General features: G+C 36.8%; 1 protein-coding gene across 7 annotated transcripts in view; it reads left to right on the plus strand.

Annotated features, from left to right (window-relative positions):
- The window catches only part of LARP4B (La ribonucleoprotein 4B), a 53436-nt gene extending 37098 nt beyond the window's left edge, over positions 1–16338 (plus strand). For 4 of the 7 annotated variants that reach the window (XM_031615981.2, XM_090143112.1, XM_090143108.1 and 1 more), the window contains 7 exons: positions 2953–3059; positions 3578–3832; positions 4765–4810; positions 7963–8127; positions 11018–11142; positions 11759–11870; positions 12483–16338. In XM_031615981.2, the coding sequence (XP_031471841.1) occupies positions 2953–3059; positions 3578–3832; positions 4765–4810; positions 7963–8127; positions 11018–11142; positions 11759–11870; positions 12483–12773 (1101 nt within the window). In that variant the 3' untranslated portion in view covers positions 12774–16338. The remainder of the gene's footprint in view (positions 1–2952; positions 3060–3577; positions 3833–4764; positions 4811–7962; positions 8128–11017; positions 11143–11758; positions 11871–12482) is intronic. The other 3 variants (XM_031615983.2, XM_090143109.1, XM_090143111.1) reach the window with 2 other exon arrangements.
- The last annotated feature ends 602 nt before the right edge of the window (positions 16339–16940 follow it).

A 16940-nucleotide genomic window follows, 5' to 3' on the forward strand; every position in this document is an offset into this window, starting at 1 on the left:
ATTCATATTTCTTCCCATGGCATACAGGATTGAGAACAGCATCTGGTCTCCAATTGGGACTATGGTTCTCTTCTTCACTTTCTAGCTTTTGAGGCAGAAGTTATTTTGAGAAATTCACAAAACTTTCTTTTAGTAACGACTAAGTAAAAAATTTCTGTAATGGTTTAAAAAACTTATTTAGCTGAAACTAGAATATGTATGTGAATATCAGAGTTCTGGTATGTACTGAATAAATTTAATATAATAACATAAGTGGGGATAATATAGCATCTTGATCTAGCTTAACCTGCTAAATTACCCCATTTGACATGTTATTGAGTCAAAATACTTCATGGGGTGTTTTTTTCTTTTTTTTTTTTTTTTGCAATAAAATATCAAACCATTTTTGTTACTTCAAAAAAAATTACTCTAAAATTGGTTAATTTTTTAAATTGAAATTCCTTAAAATCGTGACCCTTAGAGCTAGAGTGGTAACTGTAAGTCCTTCTACATATTCTGTTGAGGCATCTACTGCATCCTGCTGTGTTGCTTCTTCATTGTAACAGTTTTCACTGTTTCTCATTTTCCTTTGTCATCCTGTGAAAACTAATATTCATATTATTTTCAGTTAATTACTTGAGGACTAAGGTTGTTCTTCATTGGAACCCATTTGTCTCTTCCATCAGTGCCTCTTTGCTTGCAGCTAGAAGAAACTAGGGTAGCAATGCTCAAAATTAGAAGCGTTTTTGAGGTTTTTGGCAGAGGATTAAAGTGTCCTTGAACAAACTTGAGCAAACTTCCTGTGTACTGAACAGCAAACTAATTAAAAAGTTGGTGTGCTGAACACTTCACATATAAGAAAGGCAGCCAGAGCCCTTGCAGGGGAAGGCTTTGTAAGGGGCATAAAGAATGTGGAAGAGACAAAGTAATGTAGTGAACTCTGTTTTTTCAAGAGACAGCCACCTTATTAAGCAGCAACTAGAATGAATGCAGCTCTTCCACTAGAAATGCTAAGATTGACTACTGTACAGTTTTGCTGTGAGATATTGGAATTATCAGATGGCACTGATGTAGAAGATGTAGATTGACTGGCCACAGGTTCAAGCACAACACTGTATCTGCCTGATGTCATCCTGGAACTTTTTGTACCCCAAAAAGCTTACTAGTTCTGGCTTTTAGGAGAAGGCTGAAGGTTTGCCCGTACTGAATATCTGATACCTTTCTTAGTAAAAATAGAGAACTAACAGAGCATTGTCTTCTGCTGTTTCAGCATACTGCCATTAGTTGGATGCATTCCTCTTTGGCATTTGGCTGCATTTTGTGTACACAGATGTAGTGTGATCTCTCTTGAACCTCTGTGGTGATCATACACCAACAAGGAAGAGCTATATATAAGAATAAAATACTTGTGAAGAGAATAGGGATCAAGAGGAACCATGAGACTTGCAATAGTTTATACGAGATAGGATTGCAGTTTGCATATTTCCATCCTCTTCTGCTTCATCATAAATGGCTGTGACAGTTCTTCCTCATCTCTAATTTGAGATTCAATACACTGTATTCATGGAAATAGTTTTAATTCTGAAACTAGAGTATGGCGACGTCTTCCAAATTTGAAAATTACGTACTACTTCATAAAGTATTTAATGGTATTTGAAGAAAAAACTACATTGTACTACTTGTAAAAACAGGTGTATGTTTGAGGAATTGAGTGACTTTTGTGCAGAAAGCAGATTAACACTTCTGGTATTGTTGGAAAATGAACATTTTCTCTCCACAAAGATCATTTTTCATTCTAAAGAAAGGAAGGATGTCTATTGCTTGTGTCACTTTAAGTAATGAGTTAAACTTATTTTCCTTTTCTGCATTCAATGCTTTTTCACCATTCTCTTCCAGTAGCTGTTGGCTTGCTTCAAGTGAATTTTATGGTGTTCAAGTTGTAAATATCAAAACAGGAACCACTTCAAATCAGTGTTTTGATAAAACTTTATTCTTTCATTAAACTCCTAAGTGCCTATTTTTGGAATGTAAGGTTGTGTTTGCTGTCGTATAGGTTATAGGCAGTCAGTAGATTGGGATGGAAACTTTGGTGTTTAATTTTTGTTTTCATTGATTAGTGGTTTTTTCCACCTGTTACAAGAAAGGTTGAATTAGCTTCGGGATCTGTTTGTAGGAAACTGAGTGCCAGCTGTTTTAGGTGTAGATGTCATCATTTAATTATATTTAGAAGGTACTGTATTGAAGTTCATTCCAGAGCATGATGTAAACGTTAATTGAAAATGTAGTCTTAGTGTTCTGCATTTTATTTACTTGGAGAGAAGACAATGGCAAGCAATTGCTGTTACTATAGTAATATTTAGTACGTTTCATTTAGACTTGAAACAAAAATATGCTAGTGAGACTGGGGAAATTACTATGAACATGATAAAATTGATCTATTCAGTATGAGACGTTGGCATGTACCCACCCCCCAGCAAATCTTTAGTAATGCTTTTTTTTCTGGGAACAAGATCACATGTGGACTGAAGTGATACAAAGCAAAGAATATCCGGTGCACGTAACATCCACTTGCTCTCTTGGCTTCATATAGGTGTCATGTGAAAGACAGCTAGAATGAGTAACTGATGGAGATTTATGTTAAGGAGTATCTTGCATATAAATAAGAAATATTTACAGATGCATATTAGAGAACAAATGTGCTTCACAGTGTAGTATGAAATAGGAGTGTTACTTACAGATGACAGTTTTGGCTCAGCGTTTTTCAGTCCTTCAAGCAAATCAGACTTGGAATGTGTGTAGTGGCAGTGTTCTCAAACGACACATCATTTAGTTACAAGGCACTGGGTAAATGCTCTATTGCTGCTGGAGGCATTCTATTAAATACTTAACTGTGTAAAAGGGTATAAAATAAAAATTTAAGAGAAAATACTCTGTTTACTTTGATTACAAGTTTGCATTGAATTTTTTTTTTAGGTAACACCATTTCCAAATACTGGATTTATCAATGGGTTCACATCTCCAACCTTCAAACCTGCTGCTTCTCCTCTGACTACACTCAGACAATACCCTCCCAGGAACAGGCAAGTACAGCTATCTTTTAACACTACACATACTGCTGAATTACCTGACATGTGAGGCTTTAATCTGCTCAGTTTAGAAATGCCATCTAACTAAAAAATACTTGTAAAAGTGAACTAGATGCAAGGTTAAGTGATGCCAAAAGCCAGATGGTTTTGCTATTGTTAGCAAGGATGCTGTTTCTAGGTGAAAATAGACGTGAAAGCTGGGAACTTGTCTGTTCCCCAATTTAATTCTTTTATTCAGATAAAATAATTCTGAACAATGGCAAGTGACCAGCAGGATTATTGATTTGGCATTTTCAATTTCAAATAGTTTTTAGTTACGCCATAGTTGAAAGTACAATGAAAAAGTTAACGTGATAGTTCACAAGGCCTGTTAAAATGAGTATTGGACATTCTTATAACTGAAATATACAGCAGAGGGCTGGCAATTTTGCTTCTTCTGAATTCTGTGTGTAGACTTAGGCCTCAGAAGATCTATCATAGTACGTATGTTGAAATGACTTTTGAATTTGTAGGAATCCTAGCAAGTCCCATATACGACATACAATACCCAGTGCAGAAAGGGGACCTGGGCTTCTAGACAGTCCTACAATATTCAACTTTTCTGCTGATCGTTTAATCAATGGCGTCAGGAGTCCACAGACGCGGCAGCCAGGACAAAACAGGACACGGATGCAGAATGCTACTACGAGTTACACCAAGAGGGAAGTAGGAACTGGACGGATGGAGCAGACCAGCGTTGACTCGTCTCCTGGTTTAGGTCGAGGAAGGTGAGTGTACCCTGTAGTTGTCTTTTGAAGTACGCTGTCATTGCTGCTTCTTTTAGTAAAGAAGAATGGTATTAATACTGTTCTCATTCTCATTTTAACCTGAGACTGGCTGTCCTTAAAGCTAAAATTTTGGAAAGCATTTCACAGAAAGTCCCAAATATAGAGCAAATGCAAAGTGGAATTGCATACTTTCCTACCACTACTGGCACCTGTTGAACTATTTACACGCATACATCTAATTCTTTGTACCTTTATTGTCTATTTTAACTAAGTTTTTAGCATATTGTTTGACTTTGAAGCAGTTTGGCCATTTCTTTGCTCACTGCAGCATATTGTTAATACTTTCAGTTAAAAGACTAGAATTTTGCCCATTGTAGATGTTCACAACATCAAAGATATAGATCAGTATGAAGGGAGGAAAAAGGATTACATGCAGTTAGTTAGCAAAACATTGTTAGGTAGTTTGGAGCAGGGAGTGAAGCAGGAGCAGAAAGCAGGGGAATTGAAAATTGGTAGCAACAACTTTGAGGATTTATCAGGTCTGTCTTCAATTTTTTTTAAGTACACTGCAGTTCTGTGCAATGTTACTTAGGGTTGGCTGTGCTTTTTATCTAATTTTGACTCACTGAATTGGAAGAGTCATTTGCAGATGATCCTGTGTCAGACTTCTGTTAATGTAAAATTAAGTGGGGGTTCTGTGCAGTTGATACTAAGAAATACTTTTAACTCAGCAGTGTATCCTTACTCTAACATGATAGAAATCTGTATATTTATATTAATGAGCTTGCTAGAAATCTTTACCTAAAACATTTTAAAATAAGGCTGTTTTTTCCCTCTAGAACAAAGGTGAATGAAATTATAATTAGAACTAATTTCTCCTGTTTTCTATTCACATAAAGGCAAGATTCTGATAACTGTTTTCTTTCCCTTAGGAAAAACTCATACGGCTACCGAAAGAAAAGGGAGGACAAGTTCACAGTGAGTTTTCATGATTGTATTCAACTATAATTCAAGTGCAGGGTAACGAGGCAATGTTATGGACATTACATGGAATAGCAGATGAGATAAGCTATTGCCCCAAAACTATGTAACTGAAGATAGCAGCTCATTAAATTCACATGAATTTACTGCATTTGGATATCAGCGATTATTTTCCTGACTTCTGGAACTAAGGGACAAAACTAAAATTGCCCTTTCATCATTGCAGTTAACTTTTGCCTTCCTGTTGTTTTGTTAGTGTGACTGTTCACATATGCAGAGGGCCAAGTGCCTGAAGTTTGAAACACTTGAGATTTGACTCTCATTCATGTAGATAGTGAAAAATGCTTTATAGGTCAGGTCATGGAATGCATAGCTAGAATATTAGTTATGGAGTGGTCAATTCTGTTTGTTAAATGTAACACCTCTCCTTGCTTTTTCCCTTTCTATCCCAACTCTGAGGAGAGGAATAAAATCTAGTTTCCCTTGCAGTATGGACAAAAAGCTGGGTTTTTTTTCAGGAACCACATTGTCATCTTTGTTATTTATGGAGCGTGTGTGAGGTAGATTTTTCTTTGTCATTGGCACAGAGATGTTCAGAACCAATAATGCTTGAAATACTACAATTTTTGTGAACTTAACTTCAAGGTGAATACCTAAATAGTTTTGATGCTTGAAAAGGCTGGTCTGGATAGTGGGTAGAAGAAGAAAAAGAGATATTTGTAGGATTTAGTTCTTTATTTCTTGGCAATTCATTTTTTTGCCACACATGGTAAGACTTCATGAAGTCTTACTGGATTATTTTATTATTGATATTACAGTTTCAAAGTAACATCACTTCATGAGCTCTGACTGTATCTCAAAGGCCTGGAACAGTTGCATTTATGTACTGGTGCCTCCTGCTGTTGTGTAGCTTAATGGGATGTGGATGAAAGGAACATCGGGGCTTTAGAAAGTATGAAAGGGCAAGTGGTTCCTTTTGGCTCTCGACAACCTTGTTAAAGCTAGTGAGATCAGATTACACATGGGGTTGTCAGTACTTAGTTTTTCTGTCCTTTCAGAGCTACTCGCTGCTTTTTCTATCAACTTTCCCTCCCCTTTATTTTTTCCTCTGAAAGAACAAGGAAGTAGCACAGGAATTACATACAAATGAATAGAAAGAGAAAGGATTACCTAGGACAATTAGTGAACAGAAAGGCTCTTTGTAATCAACTGACTCTAAACATAAAGTTAAAACACCTTTTAAAACTGAAAGCATGATTTCTTTGGAGACCTACTGTTCCTTTTTCTCAGCAGCAGACTTTAACTGCAGCCTGTTTAGTCATGTTCACTCTACTCTTTTGGCCAACAAAACTTTAGTCTGTAGTGTCCAAAAATAGACCTTCAATAGAGATGAGAGCAGCTGAATATTCACAGCTGTGAACACTGGTAGGTAGCGTATTCTGAAGATTGAGGTTTGAATCATTCCAACTATAGAAGCAGTCAAATCTAGGATACTGTTTTGCGTGTAGTGGTTAGTGCAAAGGACACCACTACAGTGAGTTCTATTTGAAAGGAATTATGGCTGCTTCTCATTTTTAGAAAGAGCATTTGAGGTGGATTGCATGCTTGCTTGAGAAAGTGCATGAATCTTCTTGATCAATTTGTATCTGAGGCCATAGACATAAGACAACTACTTGACTTGAGTTAAGTCAGCTTCAGAATTTTATGCAGGTGGCAGCCTAACTTACATTTAAATTTTCCCTGGTCACTCTAATTCAAGTCATCCATATATCCTGGCTACTTCTCTCTTAATTTGTTTTTTCAGGAGTGTTCTATTTAGAAGTATCTAGAAGTAGTATTTATTGCAGGACTTCAGTCCACTTTAAGAAAACAAAGTGCTGTGATTTGAAATACTGTTCTAGAAAGGAAAAGTTTGTCCCTCTTATGATTTGAGCTAGGAAAACATAGTTTCTCCCCACAACCCTTTCATAGTTTATCGGACTTCTCAGTTGCAACGTTTGCAGCCTTCACTGCTGTAATGCTTAAAATCCATGTTGCGCGGGGGATGCTCAGTCATTAGCTGCTTTGAGAGTTGCTGTTGGTCTTACCTCTGTCTGCATTCTTTCCCTACTTCTGAATGACTCGCATTTCTTCCGACATAAAATGTAGTTTGAGATGGGACCTCAAGGGTAGTTTTGTATCTTTATTGCTCTTCATGAAAAGGAAGAGCATAGAAAGAAAGTATTGAAACACCTTTTCTATGCTATGTTCAGAAGTATTGTTCTCACATTCAGACCATATTAGCAATGTACCAGTAACTGTTTTCCATCTCAAGATAGGAATCATGTTAAAGATCACTTTGCATTTACTGTTCTGAAGCAGAGATCTTAGCATGGACACAGATTCTTTTTTGGTTAACTGACATAGACAAAGTTAATGGGTAACTTCAGTTAAAGCACATAACAAAAGGAATTTTAGTTTTTCAATGTAGATAACAGTTACAAATCCTTGCAAGCAGTCTTTATAAGTGGTCTTTTGCCTATGATACTCATTTAACTCTAACTCCTGTAAGTAGTGCACGTTTTAACCCAATAATGTATTTGTCCAGGATGTTGTTTTTCCTTTTAGATCTAGTTAGAATAATTCCGTGCTTCAAAAATAATTTTATGCTTATATTTGCATTTTTCATATTGATGAAATTAGATGGAAATTATCTTCATCTGCACTACAGACAAAGCATGCTATTCTGCTGTTTCTTGGCGTATCTAAACATGATTCTCTTTAACTTTTGTCGTTCTTCTAGGAAGTTACCAACTGCACATAAATGGACTTGATATTTTCATTTTGTCATGGTACCCAACACAATCTATTTTCCTGTGTCAGTATAGTCTTGAAGGAAGCATCAGGAAGAAGTTTTAACTATACCAGTAGTGCTAAAGCTTAAGCATCTGAAATTTTTAAGGTTTCTAGACCATCCTACTTAAAGTATAATGAAATATTTTAAGAGTACCAATGGAAAATGAATTCCTGGGTACTGTGTGGTTTTCTTGGGAAGTGAGATGGCATGGGCCTCTTTAGGGCCTTGCAGCTATAAATCAAATGTAGAATGTCATATGTCCTTCCTGTCTGTAGTCCATTGTGGTAACCTCACTATGTTATTTCTATTCCAGAGAGGCCAAACACAGTCTCCGCCACCCCCAAAACCTCCATCTCCTAGCTTCGAATTGGGTTTATCTAGCTTTCCTCCATTACCTGGGGCTGCTGGCAATTTAAAGACCGAAGACCTTTTTGAAAACAGACTGTCCAATGTGGTAATAGGAACGTCAAAAGAAAGAGTGAGTAGCCAGTGTTCATTCTTATTGGGGACACAGAATGAACAGAATTTCATACCTCTTGTTTCTTCAAATTTGGTGTACTGTACGTAGGAGAAATTTGCAGTTTCACGTGGGTCATGAGAAGTGCAGATAAGCTCCTCTCTCAAAAAAAAATGAACAAGAACAGCTGTTCAAATGTTGAAATGCAGCTGTTTTCCACTCTTACCTAAGAATGCCCCAACAAATTCTCTCTGAGAAGGTGTAGAGTTTGTGTACCAGCATAAGTAGATGGTAATAGCAGAGATCAGAAAATGAGCTCTTTACTGTTGCTAATGGCCTTTTTGATAGACCTATGTAAACAATGTGATAAATTTTCCTGTGGTTCAGAAGTTAGACTTGTGGATTGTGTATGAAACATTTTCAAGTGACAAACTTCTAAGCACTGAAATATAAAGAAGCTGCCTACATAATCTTAGTACACTAGACATCATTGCTGGAACAAGAACTGATATCAAAACAAGCTGGATCCAAGAGTTGTCATGTTGCTCATTAAGATAAAAATACACCAGAATGATTTGGCAATCAAATGCTGCTCTGTAGAGGTAGTAGAAATGCAGTTGAAAATTAACATTCTTAGATTCCCTTCTTAGAACTGCCTCCACCATGTTCATCTGTGTGTGTCAGTATGTTCTCCATCAAGAGTGATACAACCCTGTGTGCCATGGAACAGTGCAAGCTAAGGAAGCTTATACTGTCTATTTTGCTCTAGTGTTAACTTAGACTGCAGAAAGATTTTTTTTCTTGGTGCCCAGGGTTATTAGGGAGGGCATTTGTTGGTAAAGGAAAGAGGAAATAGCAGGGCAGCCTCCATCCAAAGGAGATCATAAAGATAAGTTATTATGTCTCCTGATGAGAAAAGAGGCAGCAACATTCCAAGGCTGTGTTTAGGAGTAACGTGCAGAATAGTGCCATGATAAGAGCACTATTTAACTTAGTGTCAGCCAGTAATCCAGATTGTGATCTGTTCTTGTGATTTGTGCATGTGTAAATATTTTAACAGCATTATTTATGAAGTGACTTCTCAGCTATTATATTTCAGGTTTTAAACATAATTCCAACACCTACTATTGCTACTACAGTTTAAAGCACACAGTTCCTATGGATCTAGTATTTGCTTTGCACTGTTCTTAATGTGATGTATTTGCACCTATCCCTCGTAAAGGCAGTCTTAATATCTGGCAGACACTGTTTATACTACCACAATGCACTATCATATATCGTGGTTTCTTTTTCTGCCTTGCATGAGTTAATGTCTGTACCACTGTGTGGAAGAGAGGGATTGCACTCTTTCCTTGTTGGCCTGAATAATGAATAAGATAACAGTAACTGGCTCCAAAGAGCAGTTGTGCTCTATAAGTAAGGCTAATGCTGCAATCTTGCCAGTTTACACAGGGAACTTTTCTTCTTAATCTCAGCAATTTTTATGTTGCATGATGTAGAGTGAGCAGATGCTGAAGTAGATTTATGCAGCTCTACTTTTGTTACAGACCAGCAAGGCCTGTGTACAGAAGCAGAGAGAAGTTATGTGCTATGATTCCCAGCAGTTGTTATCCAAATTTGCTATCTTTCTGATCTTTGCTTTGTAGTGCTCTTTTAGTAGCTCTGGGGAGTAGGGGGTGTTAATCATCACATGTTTTCTAACTGGGGAACTGAAGCTCTGTCAGATCAGGGACTGAGTTTTTTGGCCTAAAAACAGCACTTGCGTGTCTGCTTCACTTGAACCTGTTCTAACATAACCATAACATAACCATGTAGCTGTGTGTTTCAATGAATTGGAGCCAGAATGCTCAGCAACTTGCAGTTTCAAGCCTTGGAAAATACTATCATAGTGAGTAAACTGACAGAAGCTGTTCTTTTATTTCTAAACGTCTACCTTTCAATGTTCTACTTTGACTTTGGATAAAGCAGGGCTGGATCCAGTGCAGTAATGGATACTGCCTGATTTAAGCATCATCAAATGCTATTTTCTTTTCTAGCAGTGACTAAAGGAGTCTATTTTGTGACCTTTGTATAGTGACTGGCCTTAGGAGGAGGTGGATGGTGTTTTGTTCCTTCTGTGCCTCTGTTCTGCCTACCACTGTTGTCTCTTCTTTCTAGCATCAATTCTAGTTTTAGAATCAATCAGATCAGAAGCAGTACAAAGCCTAGTGCTATTAAAAAACAAGTGAAATAGTTAAAATGTTAGAAATATTTCAAGCTACATGAAGTCTTATTTCTTTTTTCTTTGTGACAATTTAAAATCGTGTGTGTCGTGAATCTATTTGGCCTTTATCTGGAAGGATGATATCGCCTGACATTAGGAAAACCTTTTCAGAGCTACAGAAAAAGCCTCTTCTGCTTGTTAGCAAATTGCAATATAATCATAAGAAAAGGGACTTCTAGGTCATATCCTACTTTGAAAAAACTTCATTTTCTTAGGATTGTTCAGGTTTTAGCACCAGCTATTGACATGATTGGTAACATTGAACTCTAAAACTTTGCAGAAGTCAATTTCTAGTGCATAATGCCAGGAGGCTTTTGTTGTAGTAAGTAAACTACGAGATGTAAACAGATGCAAAGCCTACTTTGTCACCATCATGTGCATAATTCCCAGGTTGAAAGAAGTGATTTTGTTATCCAGGGATGTCCCAGGAGGAAATATGCTTCAGACTTCTTGTGAAAGAGCCATAGTGTGATTTGTGTTTCTGAATAATTGTAAGGGGAAAAAAAATAGTTCTAGTCAATATATTAACCCTTTTGGATCCTCCTTTAGTTAATTTACATTTTTAACATGTAAACTATTTGCCTGAAAATTACTGCAATCCACAAACCATATTAATTGGGTACTATGATTGCCTTTTTTCTCCTTCAGAACATTAATGTGGATGCAAGTACAAACACTACTCCATCGGGAATTCCTCGTGAGCCACTGTTGCCAGCTGCTTCTACATTGCCCAGGACGTTTGAAAGGTCTCCTTCACCACCCCAGTCTTCTGAGTAAGAATTTAACTGTATCCCTACAAATGACTTTCAGTCACGTTTGCATTTACAGTTATCGGAAGTCTAAATGTGACACTGTAAACATTTATTTTCCCAACATTTTAATAGCTGTTTTTTATTTAGTTTCTGAATAGTGTCACTATAATGATTCAAACTTAAATCAATAGATAAAAGTTTAGCATTGTATTTTAATCTTGACAAGTATTAAAAAAAAAATCTTCAAATGTCTTAGTGTCTTGTATATAGGTAGCCTTGAAGCACAGAGCAAATGCATCATCCTGTGGGTAGTATCACTGTCCTCACAATAAAGTTTTCAGTAAGACTTGATTTGAAATCTGCAAGTCATATTCAGATGTCTGAGTAACAGGAGTAAAATAACTGCCAAATGCTATTAGAATGTCCCAAATAGTAGATTGTGTCAAGTTCCATGCTAACTTCTATTTGTTTACAACTTGATAATATTTTTAAAAGCAATGCTAATGATAGCTGTAACTTGCTGGCACACTCTAATGTTGTAGTCATAGTCAAATACAGTACTAGAGCCTTTCTTAGATGGATCATTTGTCCTCAAGTTTCAGTTCTCTTGACTTTGTTCCTGGTGGATGCTTTACAGGGACTCCAAGGTTGTGGATAAACAGCAGAGAGAGACACAGAGTACAGAAAGGCTTTCTTCTTCCACACTCAGTACTGCATGTAAATCGGTACAAGTCAATGGCGCTGCCATAGTAAGTGATCTTATTATTTCACTTTCTCTTAATGATCCAGTTTGATGCCTTTAACAGAATATTGCTTCTATTGCTATCCAGTGCTGCTAAATCATATGAACCAGTAATCTTTAAATCACAGCCTAAACTTGTGATTTATTGCAAAAGTATTAATAAATCCTGAAGTGTTGCTAAAAACAGAGCTATGTCAAAAATCAGTCTATGATAATAGCCTGTGACTATTGTAGTTCTGCAATTAACAGTGCAAAAAATATTCAAGATTACTTCTGATAAAGTTCTACCTGAACACTCTTCTTACTCGGAAGTAATCTCTAGTTAGTAGTATTAATATGCTTTTGATATTTAAGCCAGAGTGTTCATGCTCTTTCAGTTGTTTTAGAGTTTACTTGAATTGGAATTTTTGTTCTATCAGTATTCCGTTTTTCTGGAGTACTGTGTTGTATTTACCTTGTCTCTTGCTCCTGTTTTCTGTACTACTTCTGTAAACTTCATATTCAAACTCTTATCTGCATATTTAAGCACAGTAGTTGCTTATGACAGAATATTTTACCTTTCATGAGTTAAATGATTTTTCCTCTGGAGGCTTTATCTCTGCTGTCCTGTTTGCTATTGGTTTCACAGGAACTGCGAAAACCTAGTTATGCAGAAATTTGCCAGAGAACAACTAAAGATCCTCCTACATTGCAACCACAGAAAGAACAGAAGCCAAACACTGTAGCATGTGGGAAAGAAGAAAAAAAGCCCACGGAAACAATAGAGAAAAACAGAGAACCTCCTCCTGCAAAGTCGCATCCAGGACAACCCAAAGACCAGAGAAGACAGTCAGGACGCAGATCGTCCCCTCCAGCTGTTGGCAAACGCTTAAATAAAGAACAGAGTACCCCTCCAAAATCTCCTCAGTGAAACTAGCACCTGGGAGGGATTTAAAGAGGTCTGCTTCCCACAAATTAAACCCATGTTCCCACTAAGATACCTGAGAATGAGTTGCTGGTTAGGAGCTTGCAGTGATACCAGGCATATAACAATGCCTGCAAGTTATTTTTCTGTGAAATACTTTTTCCCCTCTTGAACAAACATTCTATTTTTTCTGGATATTTCTGGATAGTTGTTCTAAACCTTACATTTAGGTTGGTGCTTAATTGGAGGTGAAGCTTAGTGTGATTATTTTTTTCAGGATGTAAAATATTTGTCTTTAAAAAAAAGAATCAACTTTTTATTAAGCCTCTCTGTGGCTGTGTGAGTGCAAGCTCTGTATAGTGAGTTTTTTTCTAAACTGTTAAGCAGAAATGTGCTGCTGCAATATTTTTAATAAACTGGTCTGCAAGTACATATCTAAAGTGTCCAAAAGACTGATAACGGCAGCTAGTGTGTAGAGTGCAAGAAGTAGGTATATTTTACAAATTAGTATGTGACCTTTTTTTTATTGGGCTGCTGTACTAAACGTCAGCAAATGAACTTGCACTTTTAGGATAAACAAGTAGTTGTTTCTAGCATTTTTAAAACCTAATCTTTTTTTGATGTTTTGCACACACAGAATGAATCCCACGGAGCACCATGGCAGTCTTTCTAAAACACTTCCTTATTTTGACTTACTGCAAGCAAGTAACCATCTTCTCACTCCAGAATAAAACTGATATTATAATTTGCAAATACAAAGCACATTGTGAATAGAAAGAACTAAGTCTGTGAGCTTCTATGGTGGTGAAGCCTACTAGTGGATGTTATCAGGAGAAAGCACTGTAGCCTTCTTGTGATAACCTTAGCTTCCCTGTGCTTGTAAGGGAGTTAACTGAGTCAGCGCTGTATGTTCTGGTTACCCCTGTGCTCTGTGTAGACTTTTTCATTTTTAAATTCTGCCCCAAGTGCTCTTTGAAAGAGTTCATATCTTAGTCAGCCTCGTGTTGACGCCTTCCTGTAACTACAAGCATTGGCATACAGATTGAAATTTTTCAAGACGTGAGATAATGGTGTTTGTTTTGTGTGGTGGAGGAAGAGATCCCTGATATTTACCTCTGGGATGAGGTTTCTCACACTTATTTACTTTAGAAGTGATGCGCTTTCTGAAGGACAAGGATGCACTAAATTAGCAAGTTTCTAATAAAGTTGAATATAAATTATTTTTCTTTCAAAAATGCCTAAAGCTTTTCTTTAAGTGTTTAAACTGCAGGAAGTTCAGACTAAACTCATTCCTGCTGACTATGACAGTACAGTTTATTCCACAAAAATGTTTATTTAAACAACTGATTTTTTTAAGAATTATTTCCATCCAATATTTAAAGACTTGAATTTTATTTAAACTTGAAAATGACTTTGCCTTAACTTTTGTACAAGACAGCTTAGAGTTAATGAGGTCTGACCCCATTGAGGGTTAGCGTGAGTGGAATACAGAATTACTCAGTTACAGTATGTATCTATTGTCACTGGTCTTACTGGGTAAACATACTGTAGTACAGGAACTAGCAGCAGTTTTTGTAATATACCTTAAAGATCTTAAACAGTTGATCTTTTTCAGATTGTTGAAAAATCTGTAAATGCAAATAGTCAATACTGTATTAAATATGTGCACTTGGAAGTGTGTGCTTTGCTTGTACAGTTGTAAATAATCAGAACATATAAAAAGGTACCCTAAAGAAAAAATCTGATAAAAAATTATTGATATTATAAATGTTGCTGTTGAGCTGGATGTAGATAAACTAAATGTTGTGGTTTGAATATTACTTTAATTTGTTGTTTTTTCTTTTCCTTATTTTATTCTGGTGTGCTGAACTGACTCTGCCTCTTCACTGCAAAAGGGAAATGGAACGAAAGTCTTATTTGAAAGCCCTCGAGTGTTTTCCGAACCCTCTAAAAAGTGATTTAACCAATTCAGAAGTGTTCTGCAATGTAAATAGTGAATCTTAGCAGTGAAGCTGTAATTTTAAGTCATTAATAAAAAATGAAATGGAATTGGGAAAAAAATTTTAGACTGCTAAGAAAAATATACACGGAAGCTTACTTGTCTGCTTTCAAGAATATCAGTGCTTTCCTCAGCGTATGATTCATAGAACTGTAAAGTAACTCTAGAGGTAACTTCTGACAAATTTCCTGTTAGGAGCATCAGTCGGTAACTAGTTGACCTTTAAATCCAGCCTGTTGTATGCTGCGGAATTGGTTGAAATAGGGCACGCTGGAACCCATTGATTTTCCTTGTTTAAAAAGCACACTTTGTGAATACTGTGGAAGGAGATAGGACTCTTGACAACATCACCAAAACAGCTCAACTAGTTCTGTCATTGGATTTTGATGCGCTTATCCTTTCCCCGGTGGCAGTGAAAGTGGTAGCTAGATTTGTGTATGGTTAAGGCTGGCTGTATGGTTCGTTTTGTTTGTCTGCTGAAAGTGAAGGGCTTACCAGCTGCAAACAATCACAAGTGGTTACTTACAGACTGTGTACAGCTAGTCATAATGCTCAACTGGTACATAAGGTAATCTCTTGAGACCAGCAGGATGTGTTGTGCTGTTCTAATGTATTCTGCTGCCATTTGTGCTAGGTCAATACACTGTAATTACTGCTTACCCAGCAACAATCAGTTGCATCGAAAGTTTAAATCTTCCTCTGACGTGGTTTTTATAGCTTTTTAAAAAAAAAAGAAAAAAGAAAAAGTGACATGCCAAATAGCTGTGTAATGTACAACTTATCCTACTGCATTTTACTTTGGAGATTTTTTTCCACTCAATGACAAAATGGAGTTTTCGGAATAGAGTTGTGAAGTTGCATGCAGACTGTTGCTATGGTGTATAGCGATGTTAAGATGTGGCTTTTAAATGGAAAAACCTCCCAAAAGCAGTAGCTGAGATAAAGGTCTGAAGATACAGTAATTAAAATTGGCATTTTACCTTGTAGGATTATGTGGTGCTGCTTTTCATTTTGAAAGCAATTTAAATGGGATCTGAGACTCTTCAAGGAATGAAAAGAAAATAAAACCAACAAAAGTTGCTTTTAAACTTAAATCTTGTTTCAGACCAGACCCCCCACTGACATTTGTCACTTGCCACGTGGCAGTGTTTTATGTTGCTGCATTATCCTTTTAAAGACTTGAGCAGTTGTCACAGAAAGACCCTTGTTTGAGTGTGGTGCAGTGTATCACAAGCAACAGCTGACTGTAATGGTGCATACCTATCTCTGTATCTCCTTCAGCTAGTACAGTTAGGGATTTCATGTGCTTTGTAACCTATTACACTAATAGCAGCAGACAATCGAAGATTTCCAAGGAGACCTAACAGCTGCCAATTCGTGAAATACAAGTGTAATATGGAAGCCTTCTTGAGGGTTTTTTGTTTTTGTTCTTCTTCCATTAAGACTGGAATCAAGCTTACATGTAAACTATCAGTAATTTAAGTTTCCTTTTGTGTCATAAAATGTAAAACTGTCTAATTTGAAAAAAAAAAAATGTAGGTTATGAAAAATAAAGATTTAGGCACTGTTGAATTCCTGATTTTTTTTAATTAAACCTTTCTTCAGTAGTTCTTAATTATGTTTTGTCTTTTGCTCCCATTTTTGGAACTTGCATATTTCTGATTTGGGGGGGGCAAATGCTTATTGTCCTGTTCAGCACAGCTGTTGCAATCATCACCTAAGGCTATGTAGCAGCAGAAACACCTGTAGTACAACTGGAAGAGGCAGCAGCACCTGTTTGTGTGTGCTGAATATGATTAACTTGAGGGATTAAAACGGGAAAAAGCAGGAGCTGAGGTAACGTTCTGTTTGCTGAGGGTTATTGTCTTTGTTAGTGGTTTCTTTGGAATCTTAAATAAGGTCCTGACTTGATCTTAAACATGCATTGTGAAGCTTGGGTTAGGGTTGTGGTTGCTTGAATCTGTGCAGGTTGTGCCTTCAGGAAGGAAGAGCTCCCTCAAAGCACACCTGTTTTGGAAATACCCATAACAGGTTTTCTCCTTCAGATTTGCATTTCATTCAGCTGTATCTGATCAGGTTTAACAACAGACAGAAGTGTGGAAGTTCTAGCAGTTATTTGTGTGCATTTAGGGAAGCATCACAGTATTATTTCCAGGCTGAATGTTGTGTAAGTT

The sequence above is a fragment of the Phasianus colchicus genome, chromosome 6 (genome assembly GCF_987193195.1).
Source record: "Phasianus colchicus chromosome 6, bPhaCol1.hap1.1, whole genome shotgun sequence".
NCBI classification, from domain to species: Eukaryota; Metazoa; Chordata; class Aves; order Galliformes; family Phasianidae; genus Phasianus; species Phasianus colchicus.